This window comes from Bombina bombina, chromosome 1, assembly GCF_027579735.1.
Source record: "Bombina bombina isolate aBomBom1 chromosome 1, aBomBom1.pri, whole genome shotgun sequence".
In the NCBI taxonomy this organism is placed as follows: domain Eukaryota; kingdom Metazoa; phylum Chordata; class Amphibia; order Anura; family Bombinatoridae; genus Bombina; species Bombina bombina.
This window is the reverse complement of record NC_069499.1, coordinates 95,104,572-95,126,672: the sequence shown is the minus strand read 5'-3', so window position 1 is coordinate 95,126,672 and position 22,101 is coordinate 95,104,572. Positions and strand designations below refer to the sequence as shown.

Sequence of the window (22,101 nt, the reverse complement as noted above, 5' to 3'; positions counted from 1 at the left end):
TGCAATTGTCTATAACAGGTTTTTCTAAAATGACATCTGCTATTCTATTTAAAATGCTTAATTATTATGCTGACAATATTTGTATAGTCGCAGTATCAGTTTTTCTTTTCTATACATATTGATATCTTGAGAACTGCTATTTTCTGTGTAATAGAAATGTTAATAAGTTTTATAATCTTTGTATTTGTATTTTGCACTTGAATAACCCTGATTAGAGTAAAGCGCTTAGATTAGATTAGATTAGAGTAAAGCATGATTATAGTAGCTATGTGTCTGTTACAGAAATTACTGAACAGGTAGCTATTTGTGTATGAAGGGGTTAAATTTGGAAGGTTTAAATTTTCACAGGGTATTCAGCTGATTATCCCTGATGAAGTGCTTGTTCTAAGCAGGAAACGCACTGGAGGCAGCTCCTGTGTGCTGAAAGTTGTATGCAATAGTTTGTGTGCTTTGGAAACGTCATGTTTTTTATCAATGTTTTGAATAAATTCACTGGATTTTATACTACTCTCTACTAGTACAACCTGCAATTCCTTCATATTTTTTTTTTTAATTCTCAGCAATCTTCTTATAGCCTAGGCCATCTTTATGTAGAGCAACAATCCTTTTTTTTTTTTACAGATCCTCAGATAGTTCTTTACCATGAGGTGCCATGTTGAACTTCCAGTGACCAGTATGAGAGAGTGTGAGAGCGATAACACCAAATTTAACACACCTGCTCCCCATTCACACCTGAGACCTTGTAACACTAACGAGTCACATGACACCTGGGAGGGAAAATGGCTAATTGGGCCCAATTTGGACATTTCCACTTAGGGGTGTACTCATTTTTGTTGCCAACTGTTTAGACATTAATGGCTGTGTGTTGAGTTAGTTTGAGGGGACAGCAAATTTACACTGTTATACAGGCTGTACACTCACTACTTTATCTTGTAGCAAAGTGTCATTTCTTCAGTGTTGTCACATGAAAAGATATAATAAAATATTTACAAAAATGTAAGGGGTGTACTCACTTTTGTGGGATACTGTGTATATATATATATTGGAGCCCTTTGCAGCGAAGTAGATGAAAACATGTAAAAATATATTTATGCTACATTCATTTTTAATAAAGTGTTATACTGTGTATTTACTGTAAATATTTCACATTCCATTCCAATGTTCTGTACATAGCAGAATATGTTCTATGTTTTTTTAAATAGATATTCCTATATATATATATATATATATATATATATATATACATTATCTCACAAAAGTGAGAAAACCCCTCACATTTTTGTAAATATCTTATTATATCTTTTCATGTGACAACACTGAAGAAATTACACTTTGCTACAATGTAAAGTAGTGAGTGTACAGCCTGTATAACAGTGTAAATTTTCTGTCCCCTCAAAATAACTCAACACACAGCCATTAATGTCTAAACCGTTGGCAACAAAAGTGAGTACACTCCTAAGTGGAAATTAGCCATCCCCCCCCCCCGGTGTCATGTGACTCGTGAGTGTTACAAGGTCTCAGGTGTGAATGGGGAGCAGGGTGTGTTTAAATTTGGTGTTATCGCTCTCACACCTCTCTCATACTGGTCACTGGAAGTTCAACATGGCACCTCATGGCAAAGAACTCTCTGAGGATCTGAAAAAAAGAATTGTTGCTCTACATAAAGATGGCCTAGGCTATAAGAAGATTGCCAAGACCCTGAAACTGAGCTGCAGCATGGTGGGCAAGACCATACCGCGGTTTCACAGGACAGGTTCCACTCAGAACAGGCCTCGCCATGGTCAACCAAAGAAGTTGAGTGCACATGCTCAGTGTCATATCCAGAAGTTGTCTTTGGAAAATAGATAGTGCTGCCAGCATTGCTGCAGAGGTTAAAGGGTTGGGGGGTCAGCCTATCAGTGCTCAGACCATACTCCGCACACTGCATCAAATTGGTCTGCATGGCTGTCGTCCCAGAAGAAAGCCTCTTCTAAAGATGATGCACAAGAAAGCCTGCAAACAGTTTGCTGAAGACAAGCAGACTAAGGACATGGATTACTGGAACCATGTCCTGTGGTCCAATGAGACCAAGAAAAACGTATTTGGTTCAGATGGTGTCAAGCGTGTGTGGCGGCAACAAGGTGAAGAGTACAAAGACAACTGTGTCTTGCCTACAGTCAAGCCAAGCATGGTGGTGGGAGAGTCATGGTCTGGGCCTGCATTAGTGCTGCCAGCACAGGGGAGCTACAGTTCATTGAGGGAACCATGAATGCCAACATGTACTGTGACATACTGAAGCAGAGCATGATCCCCTCCATTCGGAGACTGGGCCGCAGAGCAGTATTCCTACATAATAATGATTGAAGTGATTCAAGTGGTTTCTTACCTAAAAAAAAAAAAATAAGAAAAATATAGTGCAATACAATTTGGTGAAAAAGAAATATTATCTTCACATTCGTAGTCCCACCAAGGGGTTACTCACACTTTGCTGAACCTTACAGGCTCTAGGTACAGGCGCACACCCGGTTTTATACTGCCAGGTAACCAGTATATACCAACCGCAAACAGCTGCTTCAGGTAAAAAGATTATTTATTTAAAATACATAAAATCATTAAAAGCCACAAATATATACGTCAAAGTATACAGTCACTCGGGTATCGAACAACTAGCAGAGCTTTAAGTGGGAGAGATAACTTATCCTTTGGTAGGGTGGAGAGAAATAGCGTGCCACACCGTCTTAGCTGGTTCCCCGCGGGTAAGTAGTAATCTCTCAATACCTGTCCTGGCGACTTTACTTGTAAACAATGTATAGTGGCGTTCAGTTAATACAGAATTTGTAATGGTGGTCATACATATTAAATGTATATTAAAATGCTAAGTAAAAAGTGCAAAACTTTAATGTAGTAAACTTAAAGGACAAAATCTGATCTCTGAAGTAAATTTAAATACAAATGCAGCAAAAATGTTCATATTACATTGCTATACTGTGCTTTTTTGTCTTTTCTTATCTAGAAATATAGGGAACACCCTTTAGAGAGATACATCAAAATTTGCCTTATTAGGGATTTCACAGTACTGGAGGATTATTTTAGATAATGTCATGTTACCTAAGCAGAGAGCTTTTAGAAAATCGTGCTAATGAGTTTTTGTCTAGTAGAGGTCACTTATATTCACATAGATTATAAAATGTCAAGAAACAGTCACAATTTTAACAATGGTTTATATATAAGATGTTTGTTATTTCCTAACATAAATAGGTAGGTTACATATATGTTTAATTTGTTACACAATTTATCTGTGTACTGTCTTGAAAATGTCATATTGGTAACGAGAGCTGCTAATTGGAAAATGATATATTTGAAAGAAACTTGATCTTGAAGTGTATTAGCTAAGCAAAGGTTAATGTGTATTATGGTTTGGCTAATAAAGAGAGATGATATCATAATACATTTTATATATATCATATAAAAATCAATTTCTTGAAAATGTCAACTGCTTTAAAATTGTATATCTGTCTGTCTGTTTATCTATCTATCTATGTATCTATCTATCTATCTATCTATCTATCTATCTATCTATCATCTATCTATCTTTTTCACCATACTCACATCCATACAGGGTTCTCCCCTCACTCACTGTTCAGACTAAGATATCTCCTCATTACTCACTGCAGAGACATGGATCATACCTCAATCACTGTCCAGACAGGGAACACACTTCACTCATGGATCAGACAGGAAAAACACCTCGCTCACCAATCAGACAGGGATCACACCTCACTCACTGCTCAGTTAGGGAAAACACCTCACTAACTGACCAGGAAAACACTTTACTCACTGCTGAGACAGGGAAAACACCTCACTCATTGATCAGACATGGAACACATCTCACTAACTGCTCAGACATTAATCACAGCACACTTAATGCTCAGACAAGGGTGACGTCTCTCTCACTGCTCAGACAGGAAACACAACTCACTCATTGATCAGCCATGGAACACATCTCACTAACTGCTCAGACAGTGAACACACCTCACTCACTGCTCAGACAGGGATGACACCTCACTGCTCAGACAGGGATCACACCTCACTCGCTGCTCAGACAAAGATCATACCTCACCAACTGACCAGACAGGGAACACACCTCACTCACTGATCAGACAGGGAACACACCTCACTCACTGCTCAGACAGAGATCACACCTCACTCACTGCTCAGACAGGGATCACACCTCACTCGCTGCTCAGACAAAGATCATACCTCACTAACTGACCAGACAGGGAACTAACCTCACTCACCGATCAGACAGAGATCACACCTCACTCACTGCTCAGACAGGGATGACACCTCACTCACTGCTCAGACAGGGATCACACCTCACTCGCTGCTCAGACAAAGATCATACCTCACCAACTGACCAGACAGGGAACACACCTCACTAACTGACCAGACAGGGAACACACCTCACTCACTGCTCAGACAGAGATCACACCTCACTCACTGCTCAGACAGGGATGACACCTCACTCACTGCTCAGACAGGGAACACACCTCACTCACAGTTCAGACAGGGATGACACCTCACTGCTCAGACAAAGATCATACCTCACCAACTGACCAGACAGGGAACACACCTCACTAACTGACCAGACAGGGAACACACCTCACTCACTGCTCAGACAGGGATGACACCTCACTCACTGCTCAGACAGGGAACACACCTCACTCACTGTTCAGACAGGGAACACACCTCACTCACTGTTCAGACAGGGAACACACCACACTCACTGCTCAGACATGGATCACACCACACTCACTGCTCAGACAGGGATTACACCACACTCACTGCTCAGACAGGGATGACACCGCACACACTGCTCAGACAGGAAACACACCTCACTCACTGCTCAGACAGCGATGACACCTCATTCATTGCTCAGACAGGGATCACACCACACTCACTGCTTAGACATGGATGACACTTCACTCACTGGTCAGACAGGGATCACACCTCCCTCACTGCTCAGGCATGGATCATACCTCACTAAATGACCAGACAGGAAGCACACTTCACTCACTATTCAGAAAGGGAACACACCTCACTCACTGCTTAGACAGGGATGACCCCTCTCACTGCTCAGACAGGGAACACACTTCACTCACTGCTCAGACAGGGAACACACCACACTCACTGCTCAGACATGGATCACACCACATTCACTGCTCAGACAGGGATCACACCACACTCACTGCTCAGACATGGATCACACCTCACTCACCGCTCAGACAGGGAACACACCTCACTCACTGCTCAGACAGGGATGTCACCTCACTCACTGCTCAGACAGGCAAAACACCTCACTCACTGCTCAGATAGGGAACACACCTCACTCAGTGCTCAGACAAGGATGACAACTTACCTCACTGCTCAGACAGGGATCACACCACACTCACTGCTCAGACATGAATCATACCTCACTAACTGACCCAGGCAGGAAAGACACTTCAATCACTGCTCAGACAGGGAACACACCTCAATCACTGCTCAGACAGGCAAAACACCTCACTCACTGCTCAGACAGGGATGACACTTCACTCACTGGTCAGACAGGGATTACACCTCACTCACTGTTCAGACAGGGAACACACCACACTCACTGCTCAGACATGGATCACACCACACTCAATGCTCAGACAGGGATTACACCACACTCACTGCTCAGACATGGATCACACCTCACTCACTGCTCAGACAGCGATGACACCACACTCACTGCTCAGACAGCGATGACACCTCATTCATTGCTCAGACAGGGATCACACCACACTCACTGCTTAGACATGGATGACACTTCACTCACTGGTCAGACAGGGATCACACCTCACTCACTGCTCAGGCATGGATCATACCTCACTAAATGACCAGACAGGAAGCACACTTCACTCACTATTCAGACAGGGAACACACCTCACTCACTGCTCAGACAGGGATGACCCCACTCACTGCTCAGACAGGGAACACACCTCACTCACTGCTCAGACAGGGAACACACCACACTCACTGCTCAGACATGGATCACACCACACTCACTGCTCAGACAGGGATCACACCACACTCACTGCTCAGACATGGAACACACCTCACTCACTGCTCAGACAGGGATCACACCTCACTCACTGCTCAGACATGGATCACACCTCACTCACTGCTCAGACATGGAACACACCTCACTCACTGCTCAGACAGGGATGTCACCTCACTCACTGCTCAGACAGGCAAAACACCTCACTCACTGCTCAGATAGGGAACACACCTCACTCACTGCTCAGACAAGGATGACAACTTACTCACTGCTCAGACATGGATCATACCTCACTAACTGACCAGGCAGGAAAGACACTTCACTCACTGCTCAAACAGGGAACACACCTCAATCACTGCTCAGACAGGGATGACACCTCACTCACTGCTCAGACAGGCAAAACACCTCACTCACTGCTCAGACAGGGATGACACTTCACTCACTGGTCAGACAGGGATTACACCGCACTCACTGTTCAGACAGTGAACACACCACACTAACTGCTCAGACAGGGATGACACCTCCCTCACTGCTCAGACAGGGATGACACTTTACTCACTGCTCAGACAGGGATCACACCACACTCATTGATCAGACAGGGATGACACCTCACTCACTGCTCATACAGGGATCACACCACACTCGCTGCTCAGACAGGGATCACACCACACTCATTGATCAGACAGGGATGACACCTCACTCACTGCTCATACAGGATCACACCACACTCGCTGCTCAAACAGGGATGACACCTCACTTACTGCTCACATATGGATCACACTACACTCACTGCTCAAACAGGGATCACACTCACTGCTCAGATATGGATCACACCCCACTCACTGCTCAGACATGGATCACATCTCACTCACTGCTCAGACAGGGATGACACCTCACACATTGCTCAGACAGGGATGACACCTCACTCACTGCTCAGCTATGGATCACACTACACTCACTTCTCAGACAGTGATCACACCACACTCACTGCTCAGACAGGGATGACACCGCACTCACTGCTCAGACAGGGATCACACCACACTCACTGCTCAGACATGGATCATACCGCACTCACTGCTCAGACAGGGAACACACCTCACTCACTGCTCAGACAGGGAACACACCACACTCACTGCTCAGACATGGATCACACCACACTCACTGCTCAGACAGGGATCACACCACACTCACTGCTCAGACATGGAACACACCTCACTCACTGCTCAGACAGGGATCACACCTCACTCACTGCTCAGACATGGATCACACCTCACTCACTGCTCAGACATGGAACACACCTCACTCACTGCTCAGACAGGGATGTCACCTCACTCACTGCTCAGAAAGGCAAAACACCTCACTCACTGCTCAGATAGGGAACACACCTCACTCACTGCTCAGACAAGGATGACAACTTACTCACTGCTCAGACATGGATCATACCTCACTAACTGACCAGGCAGGAAAGACACTTCACTCACTGCTCAAACAGGGAACACACCTCAATCACTGCTCAGACAGGGATGACACCTCACTCACTGCTCAGACAGGCAAAACACCTCACTCACTGCTCAGACAGGGATGACACTTCACTCACTGGTCAGACAGGGATTACACCGCACTCACTGTTCAGACAGTGAACACACCACACTAACTGCTCAGACAGGGATGACACCTCCCTCACTGCTCAGACAGGGATGACACTTTACTCACTGGTCAGACAGGGATCACACCTTACTCACTGCTCAGACAGTGAACACACCACACTCACTGCTCAGACAGGGATCACACCACACTCATTGATCAGACAGGGATGACACCTCACTCACTGCTCATACAGGGATCACACCACACTCGCTGCTCAGACAGGGATCACACCACACTCATTGATCAGACAGGGATGACACCCTCACTCACTGCTCATACAGGATCACACCACACTCGCTGCTCAAACAGGGATGACACCTCACTTACTGCTCACATATGGATCACACTACACTCACTGCTCAAACAGGGATCACACTCACTGCTCAGATATGGATCACACCCCACTCACTGCTCAGACATGGATCACATCTCACTCACTGCTCAGACAGGGATGACACCTCACACATTGCTCAGACAGGGATGACACCTCACTCACTGCTCAGCTATGGATCACACTACACTCACTTCTCAGACAGGGATCACACCACACTCACTGCTCAGACAGGGATGACACCGCACTCACTGCTCAGACAGGGATCACACCACACTCACTGCTCAGACATGGATCATACCGCACTCACTGCTCAGACAGGGAACACACCTCACTCACTGCTCAGACAGGGAACACACCACACTCACTGCTCAGACATGGATCACACCACACTCACTGCTCAGACAGGGATCACACCACACTCACTGCTCAGACATGGAACACACCTCACTCACTGCTCAGACAGGGATCACACCTCACTCACTGCTCAGACATGGATCACACCTCAGACATGGAACACACCTCACTCACTGCTCAGACAGGGATGTCACCTCACTCACTGCTCAGACAGGCAAAACACCTCACTCACTGCTCAGATAGGGAACACACCTCACTCACTGCTCAGACAAGGATGACAACTTACTCACTGCTCAGACATGGATCATACCTCACTAACTGACCAGGCAGGAAAGACACTTCACTCACTGCTCAAACAGGGAACACACCTCAATCACTGCTCAGACAGGGATGACACCTCACTCACTGCTCAGACAGGCAAAACACCTCACTCACTGCTCAGACAGGGATGACACTTCACTCACTGGTCAGACAGGGATTACACCGCACTCACTGTTCAGACAGTGAACACACCACACTAACTGCTCAGACAGGGATGACACCTCCCTCACTGCTCAGACAGGGATGACACTTTACTCACTGGTCAGACAGGGATCACACCTTACTCACTGCTCAGACAGTGAACACACCACACTCACTGCTCAGACAGGGATCACACCACACTCATTGATCAGACAGGGATGACACCTCACTCACTGCTCATACAGGGATCACACCACACTCGCTGCTCAGACAGGGATCACACCACACTCATTGATCAGACAGGGATGACACCTCACTCACTGCTCATACAGGATCACACCACACTCGCTGCTCAAACAGGGATGACACCTCACTTACTGCTCACATATGGATCACACTACACTCACTGCTCAAACAGGGATCACACTCACTGCTCAGATATGGATCACACCCCACTCACTGCTCAGACATGGATCACATCTCACTCACTGCTCAGACAGGGATGACACCTCACACATTGCTCAGACAGGGATGACACCTCACTCACTGCTCAGCTATGGATCACACTACACTCACTTCTCAGACAGGGATCACACCACACTCACTGCTCAGACAGGGATGACACCGCACTCACTGCTCAGACAGGGATCACACCACACTCACTGCTCAGACATGGATCATACTGCACTCACTGCTCAGACAGGGATGACGCCTCACTCACTGCTCAGCTATAGATCACACTACACTCACTGCTCAGACATGGATCATACCACACTCAATGCTCAGACAGGGATGACACCTCACTCACTCCTCATATATATATATATATATATATATATATATATATGAATCTATGATTAGCTGATGACTGTCACAAAAGAAATGGAGAACATTTTTTGTCAAATCTACTGCGCATTTGAAATTCTACTGTATGTAATGCTCAAACAAAGCATATACATTTCCCTGTCATAATAAAAGTAACCTAGCAGATGACATGCACAGTTTGTAATCCATATTTGGACCTATTTTGCTATAGTCACTAAAGATTGCAAAGTTTTATAAATATTATTAAGAAAGTTGCCAGGTTGATAAGTGAGTGATTTCTTTAGACGAATAAGACTTTTTTTTTCTTTTTTTCCAGTATGATGATTCCTGGTAATTCTGCTGGGGTTGCTAAGCAATTTCTGCGCTGTGTATTCCATCAGTTGGCTCCCAATGGCATATTTTCCCAGCTTTTCCAAAGCAATATCAAAGGTAATGTGCCAAAGACAAGTGCTTTTATGGTGTAATTATTGTCTGCTGATTTACAACCTGGCTTATTATCCATTACCTGTTATACAGATGGCAGCTTCCTACGAACATTAGCAAATTCTCTTATGGATTTCAATGAACTGAGCTCCTTTGCTGCACTGAGCCAGTTGCTTGAGGTGTGTATCAAAAGGTGGTTAATAGCTGACTTTTATATAATTCATTATGAATAAAATTGAGATTTTTATGTTTAGTGCACAAGTATTTAAAATTAAAATAAATAGCATGATTGTGTATATCTGCATGGCATATAACTTGTCTATAGCAAGTAATACAGAAAAGTCTATAATGTTCCAAAGGTGCAGTCACAAACACCCTTATTGACGAGGCAATCATGTTTCTCTTAATATTAATAGCAGTTTTCAGCTTATCTGAGACCTGTGTGGAAAAAATAATTATTATATTCTATGGTTTATTGTTAACTGTTTTTGTTTTCTAGGGATTAAATAATAAAAAGAATTTGCCAGCAGGTGGCACAATGTTACGCTGCTTGGAGAACATTGCTACCTTTATGGAAGCGTTACCCATGGACTCCCCCAGTAATCTATGGACGACAATCTGTAACCAGTTCCAGACATTCTTCACAAAACTGCCTTCAGTCCTCCCGCTAAAGGTAGCCCCCTTAGGTCTTATTACCGTACCGACAGGAATTAAAGGGACATAACCCCCAAAAATGTTTTTTCATGATTCAGGTAGAACATACATTTTTAAAGAACTTTCCAATGTATTTCTATGATCAAATTTTCTTTGTTTTCTTGATATTCTTTATTGAAAAGCAGGAAAGGAAAGCTTTGGAGTTGCAGCAGTTTTGCAGCAATGTTATACATTAGCATGAACACTAGATGGCAGCACTATTTGCTGTTATGTGTTGCTAGCTCTTCAACAAAGAATAACATGGAAACAAAGCAAATTTGACAATAGAAGCAAATAGGAACTTTTTTAAAATACTATTTAGTTTTATTGATATTGACTGTGGATTATTATATTACTGTTAATAGATACAATATGTGGCTTTTGTAATATAATAAGATTACTCTTTAAAGGGGCATGAAATCCAAAATGTTTCTTTCACGATTGAGATAGAGTATACGTTAAAAAAACAAAAAACCTTTCCAATCATCTGCTATTATCACATTTACTTTGTTCTCTTGATTTACTTTGTTGAAGAGCATACACTATGGCCTCTAGTTATCAAGCCGTCAACCTCAAATACGCTGGAATTCCGCAGCGTATTTGTGGCGAGGCTGATTCACTGTACTTATCAAGCACTACAGCCCGGCAAAAGTAGAATATAGTGACGTAAGCAACGATCCGCCGGACTCAGTCCGACACAGATCGATTCTTACGTCACTCCAGATGTTCCGAAAGCAAGTTCGGCACAATCTGACTACTTTTGGGAGTTATCAAAAAACTAGCAGGTACGCTCGGCACTTTTCCGGCCCAGCGTACCTGGTTTTCAATCCGCCGCCCTGGAGGTGGCGGATCCCATAGGAATCAATGGGAGTCTGATCATAGCGAAAGCTCATGTTCGCTGCTGCCTGACATCCCATTGATTCCTATGGGAAACGTCTGCACCTAACACCCTAACATGTACCCCGAGTCTAAACACCCCTAATCTGCCCCCCTACACCGCCGCCACCTATATTAAACATGGTAACCCCTAAACCGCCGCTCCCGGAGCCCACCGCCACTCTAATAAACTTATTAACCCCTAATCCGCCGCTCCCGGACCCCACCGCAACTATAATAATTATATTAACCCCTAAACCGCCGCTCCCGGACCCCGCCGCCACCTACATAATACCTATTAACCCCTATCCTGCCTCCCCTACACTGCCGCCACCTATAATAAATTTATTAGCCCCTATCCTGCCCCCCCTACACCGCTGCCAGCTATAATACATTTATTAACCCCTATCCTGCCCCCCCCTACACCGCCGCCACCTATAATAAATTTAATAACCCCTATCCTGCCCCCCCTACACCGCCGCCACCTATAATATATTTATTAACCCTTATCCTGCCCCCCCCACACCGCCACCACTATAATAAAATTATTAACCCCTAAACCTAAGTCTATCCCTAACACCCCCCTAACTTAAATATTAATTAAATACATCTAAATAAATATTATTCTTTTTAACTAAATTAATCCTATTTAAAACTAAATACTTACCTTTAAAATAAACCCTAATATAGCTACAATCTAACTAATAATTATATTGTAGCTATTTTAGGATTTATTTTTATTTACAGGCAAATTTCAATTTATTTTAACTAGGTACAAAAGCTAATAAATAGTTATTAACTATTTAATAGCTACCTAGTTAAAATAAAGAAAAATTAACCTGTAAAATAAAAACTAACCTAAGTTACAATTACACCTAACACTACACTATCATTAAATAAATTAAATTAATTAACTACAAATACCTACAATTAAATACAATTAAATAAACTAACTAAAGTACAAAAAATAAAAAAAACGAAGTTACAGAAAATTAAAAAAACTAAGTTACAAAAAATAAAAAAATATTACAAGATTTTTAAGCTAATTACACCTAATCTAAGCCCCCTAATAAAATAATAAAGCCCTCCAAAATAAAAAAATGCACTACCCTAGTCTAAATTACAAAAGTTAACAGCTCTATTACCAGCCCTTAAAAGGGCCTTTTGCGGGTCATGCCCCAAAATAATCAGCTCTTTTGCCTTTAAAAAAAAATACAACCCCCCCAACATTAAAACCCACCACCCACATACCCCTACTCTAACCCACCCAAACCCCCCTTAAAAACCTAACACTAACCCCCTGAAGATCTCCCTACCTTGAATCGTCGTCAGCCAGCCACCGATGGAACAGAAGAGGACATCCGGAGCGTCCGAAGTCATCATCCAAGGGGCGCTGAAGAGGTCTTACATCCAATAGAAGTCTTCATCCATGCGGCGTCTTCAATCTTCATCCATCCGGAGCGGAGCCTTCTTCAAACGAGCCGATGCGGAGCCATCCTCTTCCAACGATGCCTACCCGACGAATGGATATTTCTTTAAGTGACATCATCCAAGATGGCGTCCCTTGAATTCCGATTGTATGATAGGATTCTATCAGCCAATCGGAATTAAGGTAGGAAAAATCTGATTGGCTGATGCAATCAGCCAATCAGATTGAGCTTGCATTTTATTGGCTGATCGGAACAGCCAATAGAATGCGAGCTCAATCTGATTGGCTGATTGGATCAGCCAATCGGATTGAACTTCAATTTGATTGGCTGATTGCATCAGCCAATCAGATTTTTCCTACCTTAATTCCGATTGGCTGATAGAATCCTATCAGCCAATCGGAATTCGAGGGACGCAATCTTGGATGACGTCACTTAAAGGAATATCCATTCGTCGGGTAGGCGTCGTTGGAAGAGGATGGCTCCACGTCGGCTCGTTTGAAGAAGGCTCCGCTCCAGATGGATGAAGATTGAAGATGCCGCATGGATGAAGACTTCTATCGGATGGAAGACCTCTTCAGTGCCCCTTGGATGATGACTTTGGCCGCTCCGGATGTCCTCTTCTGTTCCATCGGTGGCCGGCTGGCTGAAGACGACTCAAGGTAGGGAGATCTTCAGGGGGTTAGTGTTAGGTTTTATTTAAGGTGGGTTTGGGTGGGTTAGAGTAGGGGTATGTGGGTGGTGGGTTTAAATGTTGGGGGGTTGTATTTTTTTTTAAAGGCAAAAGAGCTGTTTACTTTGGGGCATGACCCGCAAAAGGCCCTTTTAAGGGCTGGTAATAGAGCTGTTAACTTTTGTAATTTAGAATAGGGTAGGGCATTTTTTTATTTTGGGGGGCTTTGTTATTTTATTAGGGGGCTTAGATTAGGTGTAATTAGCTTAAAAATCTTGTAATATTTTTTTATTTTTTGTAACTTAGTTTTTTTCATTTTTTGTAACTTAGTTTTTTTTATTTTTTGTACTTTAGTTAGTTTATTTAATTGTATTTAATTGTAGGTATTTGTAGTTAATTAATTTTATTTATTTAATGATAGTGTAGTGTTAGGTTTAATTGTAACTTAGGTTAGGATTTATTTTACAGGTAATTTTGTATTTCTTTTATCTAGGTAGTTATTAAATAGTTAATAACTATTTAATAACTATTCCACCTAGTTACAATAAATACAAAGTTACCTGTAAAATTAATATAAATCCTAAAATAGCTACAATGTAATTATTAATTACATTGTAGCTATATTAGGGTTTATTTTACAGGTAAGTATTTAGTTTTAAATAGGAATAATTTATTTAATTATAGTGTAGCGTTAGGTGTAATTGTAACTTAGGTTAGTTTTTATTTTACAGGTAAATTTGTCTTTATTTTAACTAGGTAGCTATTAAATACTTAATAACTATTTAATAGCTATTGTACCTAGTTAAAATAAATTGAAATTTGCCTGTAAAATAAAAATAAATCCTAAAATAGCTACAATATAATTATTAGTTAGATTGTAGCTATATTAGGGTTTATTTTAAAGGTAAGTATTTAGTTTTAAATAGGATTAATTTAGTTAATAATAAATAATAATTTTATTTAGATTTATTTAATTAATATTTAAGTTAGGGGGGGTGTTAGGGTTAGACTTAGGTTTAGGGGTTAATAATTTTATTATAGGTTGCGGCAGTATAGGGGGGCAGGATAGGGGTTAATAAATTTATTACAGGTGGCGACGGTGTAGGGGGGGCAGATTAGGGGTTAATAAGTTTAATATAGGTGGCGGCGGGGTCCGGGAGCGGCGGTTTAGGGGTTAAACAATTTATTTAGTTGCGGCGAGGTCCGGGATCCACAGGATAGGGGTTAATAAATTTATTATGGGTGGCGGCGGTATAGGGGGGGCAGGATAGGGGTTAATAGGTATAATGTAGGTGGCGGCGGGGTCGGGGAGCGGCGGTCTAGGGGTTAATACATTTATTATAGTTGCGGCGGGGTCTAGGAGCGGAGGTTTAGGGGGTAATAACTTTATTTAGTTGCGGGGGGCTCCGGGGGTGCCGGTATAGGGGGTAGAACAGTATAGTATAGTGTGGGTGCTTAGTGACAGGGATATTAATAAAGCTGTAGAAAAGCCGAAGAGCAGCAAGATCGATGCGTGATAACTATCACAGTCCGCTGCTCATCGCCCCGTACTTGGTGCGCGGCTTTTGGACAGCTTTTTTAATAACTTTGGCGAGCATATTCAGGTCCGCGGCGACGATGTGAGGCAAGCTTAGGCGGGTGTATTGGGCCGGCGAATGCAAGCAAATGACGGAGCTTGATAACTAGAGGCCTATATGTCTACAGATTTGCAACTATGCTTTTAACAATATAAATTATAAATTGTGCAAACACTGCTGCCCTCAAGAACTCAAAAGTGAATTACATTGTTAGAAACATTCTTGCAAAATGCTTCATGCACACTGCCTACCTAAGTATGCTCCAGAACAACAAATACTATGAGAATTAACAAAATTTCATAATAGAAGTAAATTTGTGTCTCATATCCCTTTAACCTCTTACATCACCAATCGTAATTCCCTTCCAGGGATTTACAACCGTGGGTCTCGCCAACATGAGGTTGTCAGTAAAACCCACGCTCTTACAGCCCTGGGCGTCTTAGAGATGTTAGTTAGTTAAGTAAAATTAGATAAAGAAGTGCATGCTTGACTGGAATACACTGTACTTTATCTTTGAATAACAAGAGAATTGTTCTTAAAACATCACATAATTTTTCTTATCAGAGCTAGATTATAAGTGGCGTGCTAACGTTCGCACGTGCAAGATTGAAATATTGTGCCTGTGTAAACTTGTGTGCGTATTACGTTTAAAGTAAATGCATGAGCGCAAACTAAATTTGCACTCGTTGGGTTAGCGAGACTGAAGCCCTCTCGTAAAGTGTTAGGGCTAACAACAACATAACAAAACCATAAATACATTAAAATAAAGTGTATATACACAATATCTAATAAGAATTATTCCCATAAATATTAAAAAAAATGTATAAGGGTTAAAAAGTATATGGTATATGACAAGATATTTGAATTAAAAGGGCTATAATGTGTGTATATATATAAATATATATATATATGTTTGTGTGTATGTATATAAATATATGTATAGGTGTATACATGTGTATTTATGTTTATATGTGTATACATTTATATACATACATATGTACACATATAAACACATATACACATATGTATATATACTTTGGAGCCCTTTCCACTCAAATACCTGAAAATAAGAAAAATAATTTTATTACATTTTAATATTTAATAATTTTAATATTTAATAATTTTTTTACTGTGTATGTAGTGTAAATATGTTAGATTTCAATGTTTTCATATATATATCTATATGTACCTATACCTATATACTGTATATTCATATATTTATATATATATATATAAAAATATATATGTATATATATATATATATATATATATGTATATATATATACATAGTTGTATATATATTTACAAAAAATACGTTATAAATATATAGAAATATCTATTTAAAAATAAATAGAATATTTTCTTCTATGTGAAGAACATTGGAAGGTAAAATATTCATAGTGCACGAGCCATAAGTCTTAGTTTTTTCCAGCTTGTGCTCTCCATTGAAGTCTATGGGGAGAAAATCTGAAGTACTGAAGTTAGCGCACGTCGGCTTTCACTCTCGCGCAAACATTTTACTTTCAACTCGCACCCAGGTTAAAAGTTTACTTCTGGTGGTGCTTGCACGTGAGCAATAGAACTATATAACGCACCACTTGTAATCTGCTCCTCAGTCTGTAAATATTTATAATGGGAAAAATGGATTTTGGTTTTATTTATTAGGTGAAACTTTTTTGGGTCCTGGTATCCAATTTAAGTTTAGGTAAACATTTAAGGCCTCATTTTGGGCATCAATCACACAGGGCATCAAGTACAAATCTGATCAAAATGTTCATCACTTTCATGATTTCTTAGAATTAGATGTTATTTTAAATGTTTATGAATTTCCTAAAGGAACTCGCAAGCCTAATAGATATCATACTAGAAACTATTTTGAAGAAAAAAGCTTTATTGCACCCATCCCCTTGTCAGATAGTTATCTACTTATATACTAATTATATATCTACTATAATATAGTATGTATATCATCTATAATATACTATGTATATCATCTATAATATAGTATGAAAAGGATAATATTTTTTAAAAAGAGCAGGGATTCTGTTATTAGCATTTAGAAATTAAAAAAAAAAATTTGAGATTTTACACTGGTCTGTAACATACATGTGTGTCCCTTTGTTGTCTACTTAATATTTTTTTCTAAATAGTGCTCATTGGACTCCAGTCTAAGAATAATGATCTGTCTGCTGAAGATACCAACTTCAAATGCCACAAGGGTATGTTTATAGGGTTTACATTATGATTTTCATATGAAAGGAGTATTGGTGGAGCCTCCGTTAAAGCCAAAACCTGCTGATCGTTTTGTGTTTCCTCACAACAAAATATTTTAGCTTTTGATTTTTTTTTTCACATTTATGTCCAGATAAATATGGCTTAGAACAGTTGAGGAGTATATTAATCAGCTCTAATAACAAATAAATCTAACATATTTTGCAGTGCTTTCAGATTTGTTTTTTGTCTTATCTACGATTATAAGGATTAGGATTAAGGCTAAAAAGGTAGATTTCAACAGCTTAATGATGTTTTATGTTTTATATTATGGCAAATAATATTGTAAAAGAGAACTGATGGTAATAAGGAGTTAAAATAATGAGAGGACAAAATCGGAAGAACAGACATAAAATTACAGAAATGCAGATCAAAATAAAGGAAAAGATGTGAGATTTAATGGGACATGAAAATACAAAGGGTAGATTTACCAAAGGTTGAGCAGACATGATTCCCTGTAGCGAATCATGGCCTCTATTTAACAAAGTCTGGCGGACCTGATCCTACAGTGCAGATCAGGTCCGCCAGACCTCGCTGAATGCGTAGAGCAATACGCTCTCCGTATTCAGCATTGCACCAGCAGCTCACAAGAGCAACGCCGCCCCCTGCAGACTCGAGGACAATAGGCCGCCAGCAGGGAGGTGTCAATCAACCCGATCGTACTCGATCGGGTTGATTTCCGGCGATGTCTGTCCGCCTGCTCAGAGCAGGCGGACAGGTTATGGAGCAGCGGTCTTTGTGACCGCTGCTTCATAACTGCTGTTTCTGGTGAGTCTGAAGACTCGCCAGAAACACGGGGCATCAAGCTCCATTCGAAACTTGATAGATAGGCCCCCATGTCCGCTCGACCTCACTTAATGCTGACAGCATACGCTGTCTGCATTTAACATTGCACAAGCCCGATCATCCTGATCGTATGCAGACGGACCAGAAACGTTGGGGCGTCGATGCAGTATCCGCTGATTAATAAATGGACCCCAAAATCTTTGTTTGGATAGATAAGTCAATTTAAAATATCTCTCCAACTTACTTTTGCTATGAAATTTAATTCATTTTCTTGGTATCCTTAATTGAATAGAATATGTATCCTTAGCGGTATATGGCAGCAGTGTTTGTAGCTCCTGAGCCTACTTTGCTGTGCCCTACAACAAAGGATATCAAGATAACCAAATAGATTTGCTAATAGAAGTGAATTGCAATGTTGTAAAGTAGTAGAAAAACAGGTAAATAGAAAAGAAAGCAGACTGTGCTGCGGGGGGGGGGGGACGATTGGAAAGCAAAAAGGTACAAAAGAAGAAAAAAGGGGAAAAAAACATATACAAATTGGGTTAGATATATGAGGAAATGTTATTAAAAGGACACTGTACCCAAAAAATTTATTTTGTGATTCAGATAGAGCATGCAATTTTAAGCAACTTTCTAATTTACTCCTATTAGCAATTTTTTCGTTCTTTTTCTATCTTTATATGAAAAAGAAGGCATCTAAGCTTTTTTTTCTTGGTTCAGAACTCTGGACAGCAGTTTTTGATTGGTGGATGAATTTATCCATCAATCAGCAAGGACAACCTAGGTTGTTCACCAAAAATGGGCCGGCATCTAAACTTACATTCTTGCATTTCAAATAAAGATACCAAGAGAATAAAGAACATTTGATAATAGGAGTAAATTAGAAAGTTGCTTAACATTCCATGCTCTATCTGAATCACGAAAGAAAAAATTTGGTTTCAGTGTCCCTTTAAAAGGAGCAAACAATGAAGATATAAAGAAGTGGTTCTTTTGCAGTCCCTTGTTGACTTTGTTCAATCATAACAGTCTAAAACAAAACATATACAGCCACATATATTGTATTTGCACAATGTGTTTTATTATTTGGTCACAGCATGTATAGTAAGATTGCTACGTTGTGATATTTTAGGTGATTCATTAAAGAGACAGTATACACCAATTTTCATATAACTGCATGTAATAGATACTACTATAAAGAAAAATATGCACAGACACTGATCTAAAAATCCAGTATAAGCTCCCAGTTTTGCACTGTTGCTGAGATTTGGCTGGGACATCTAGTGAAAGGGGCTTGGTAAACCAAAAAAGCAGACACTCCCCTCCTTCCCTGCATATGAAAAGACAGATACAATAAACAGGAGCCTTGCAGAAGTCTGTACACGTGTGTATACATCTGGCACTGTGGCGCTTGGTTAGGAGTCTGAAAATCAGCACAATGTTATTAAAAAATAAGTAAACCTATACATTGTTACAAAAACACTTCCAGATGGGCTATAAAAATGGATCATCTACAAAACATTTATGCAAAGAAAAATCTAGTGTACAATGTCCCTTTAAGTCTATCAAGCAAGATATTGCAGTAAATGTTTTCAATTCCCTAAAGGAAAGCTTACACAGTTTGCAAAGTAACATATTTATCATTCAGTGTACCACAAAGGTCACAGTGATCTTAAATGTCATCAATATTTCTTTTTATCTCTGGAGATATCAACATCCATGTAACTTCCCATTCACATGATGGTTTTATTAATGTCAATGTTTATAGAGTAGGGGACAGGGAGTATGATGTAGTACCCATGTAGGCAAGTAAGGAACACTCATTTATGTTTGTTTATATCGGTTCTCTATTCTGAGTGTCCTTGCATGAGTTTGTTATGGTGTCATATAGAACATATTCACATGCAATTAGCAAGTGCTCACAGACATCTCCTCTTTGCTTGAGGTTCTCTGTCTGCACCATTGAGTAGGACTGGGCACAATGCATTGTGTTTAATTGTAAAAAAAAATGCATGGATTTTGGCTGAATGGTTTGTAACAGTTTCCCCCCCCTCCTTCCTACCTCCCCCCCCCCCCCCTTCCCCACTACTCCTCTTGTGAGAAGTGTTATCTTTTTAGTGTAAGATATAGAAGAAGATCACATATACACTTAGTTATAATACATATATAGGTAATTTAAAAGATTATCTTCTCTTAAGTGCAAAAACAAAATTTAAGACAAGCCAATACTCTTATAGATATGCAGGCCGAACAGTGTTGCTCTCATAAAAACTGTTCAACTTTCTTATAGATGTTCTCATCCACCATAATAAATGATGATACTTAATCTCTAAATATATAACAGTTGCATATGTCTTCAGTCCCATACAACATTCATCTACTAAAACAAAAGCAAAAGTTCCCTTTATTCTTGACTCCAGTATTAAAATAAAATATTTCCCAATCAAGTATCAACCAGAGGTAGACAGGTTATTTATCGCACAAATCCTCAATCTCTTTCAAATAACGTGAACTAGGTATCTTGTGCTCTTTACTAGCTTGAGCTAAGGTAGGTGATCCATATGAAGTCCAAGTCTCTTTTAAACTAATAGATAATGTCTCCTTTATTTAGCTGTTAAACTGTTTCTGAATTCTTCCAACTAAAACCATTAATGTAGAAATAATGTACAGTTATCAAAACTTTCTGACAGTGTCATATCAACCCAAAGTTTTTAACATCTCCCTTCTATCTTATTCATTTATACTTCCAGCAGACCCATATAAGACAACCAGTAGCTTTTACCTTGTCCAAAACACTTATTCTAGATGCTTCTTATACCTTGTTTCAAACTCCCACACCGGAGGACAGCGGCTCCCGTACAGGTTAGCCCAGCACAGGACTTGGTTATAGCCACAACAGGGACCCCCAAGAGTATAGGGTCTGGTTCTTTCTCCAACTGGTGTCTTGTATGTTCCAACCATTCCAAGTGCGGTAGTTCCAAGGTTAGGCTTCCGGGACACTGTATGTTAGGTGAACAATGACACTGGGACCTTCTCCTCCAAACATTCAGGCAAAAAAGAAGATAGTTTTGCCTATGAACGCAGCATCATAACAGGCATTAATCGTGCTTATCCCTCAACAAGAACAGACCATACCACGCACATCCTAGCACAAGCCCTGGCCTACCGGATGTAATTTGGGTTGTAACAGTTTCACTTAGAAGGACAAGGGACCCCTGATTTGAAAGATAATCCACACTTTTATATGGTGGGTTACTTGTCTCCAGAGAATTCAGATCACTATTATGAGAAAGACTGCTCCCTGCTCTACTGGCCACCAAAGGAATTTTCTATAGGGAATGAATGAAGCTATTATAGAGCCCCTATCTCCATCTCTGCTTTACTTGTAGGGTAATGAGGCTTCTCATTTAAAAGGAAAATTCCCTCTGAGGGGGTCACATTCCTATCTACTATGCATTCTGTTTGGTGGCTTCTTGTAATGTTTAGTTATTTCTGTAAAATTAATTTATTTTGTGAGTTTGTGGCCTGAGGATAAAAGAATAGATAATTTGTTGGGATACCTATGCAAATGTACTGTCCCTTAAGATCTGACTACCTAAAATGTGGCAAATGGGAGGTAAAAAACCTTGGTGGCCTTAGCAGGGGCTGCCCTCGGGGGAATTGCCTACAAAATAGGCTGCCGTGATGCCTCCCAT

At 40.6% G+C, this 22,101-nt stretch overlaps 1 protein-coding gene across 1 annotated transcript in view; it reads left to right on the top strand.

Moving 5' to 3' along the window:
• UNC79 (unc-79 homolog, NALCN channel complex subunit) overlaps nucleotides 1-22,101 on the top strand; it is a 538,284-nt gene that overhangs the window by 373,487 nt on the left and 142,696 nt on the right. The window contains exons 43-46 of the mRNA XM_053710079.1: nucleotides 10,000-10,112; nucleotides 10,200-10,285; nucleotides 10,606-10,779; nucleotides 17,503-17,571. Coding sequence (XP_053566054.1) covers nucleotides 10,000-10,112; nucleotides 10,200-10,285; nucleotides 10,606-10,779; nucleotides 17,503-17,571 — 442 coding nt within the window. The remainder of the gene's footprint in view (nucleotides 1-9,999; nucleotides 10,113-10,199; nucleotides 10,286-10,605; nucleotides 10,780-17,502; nucleotides 17,572-22,101) is intronic.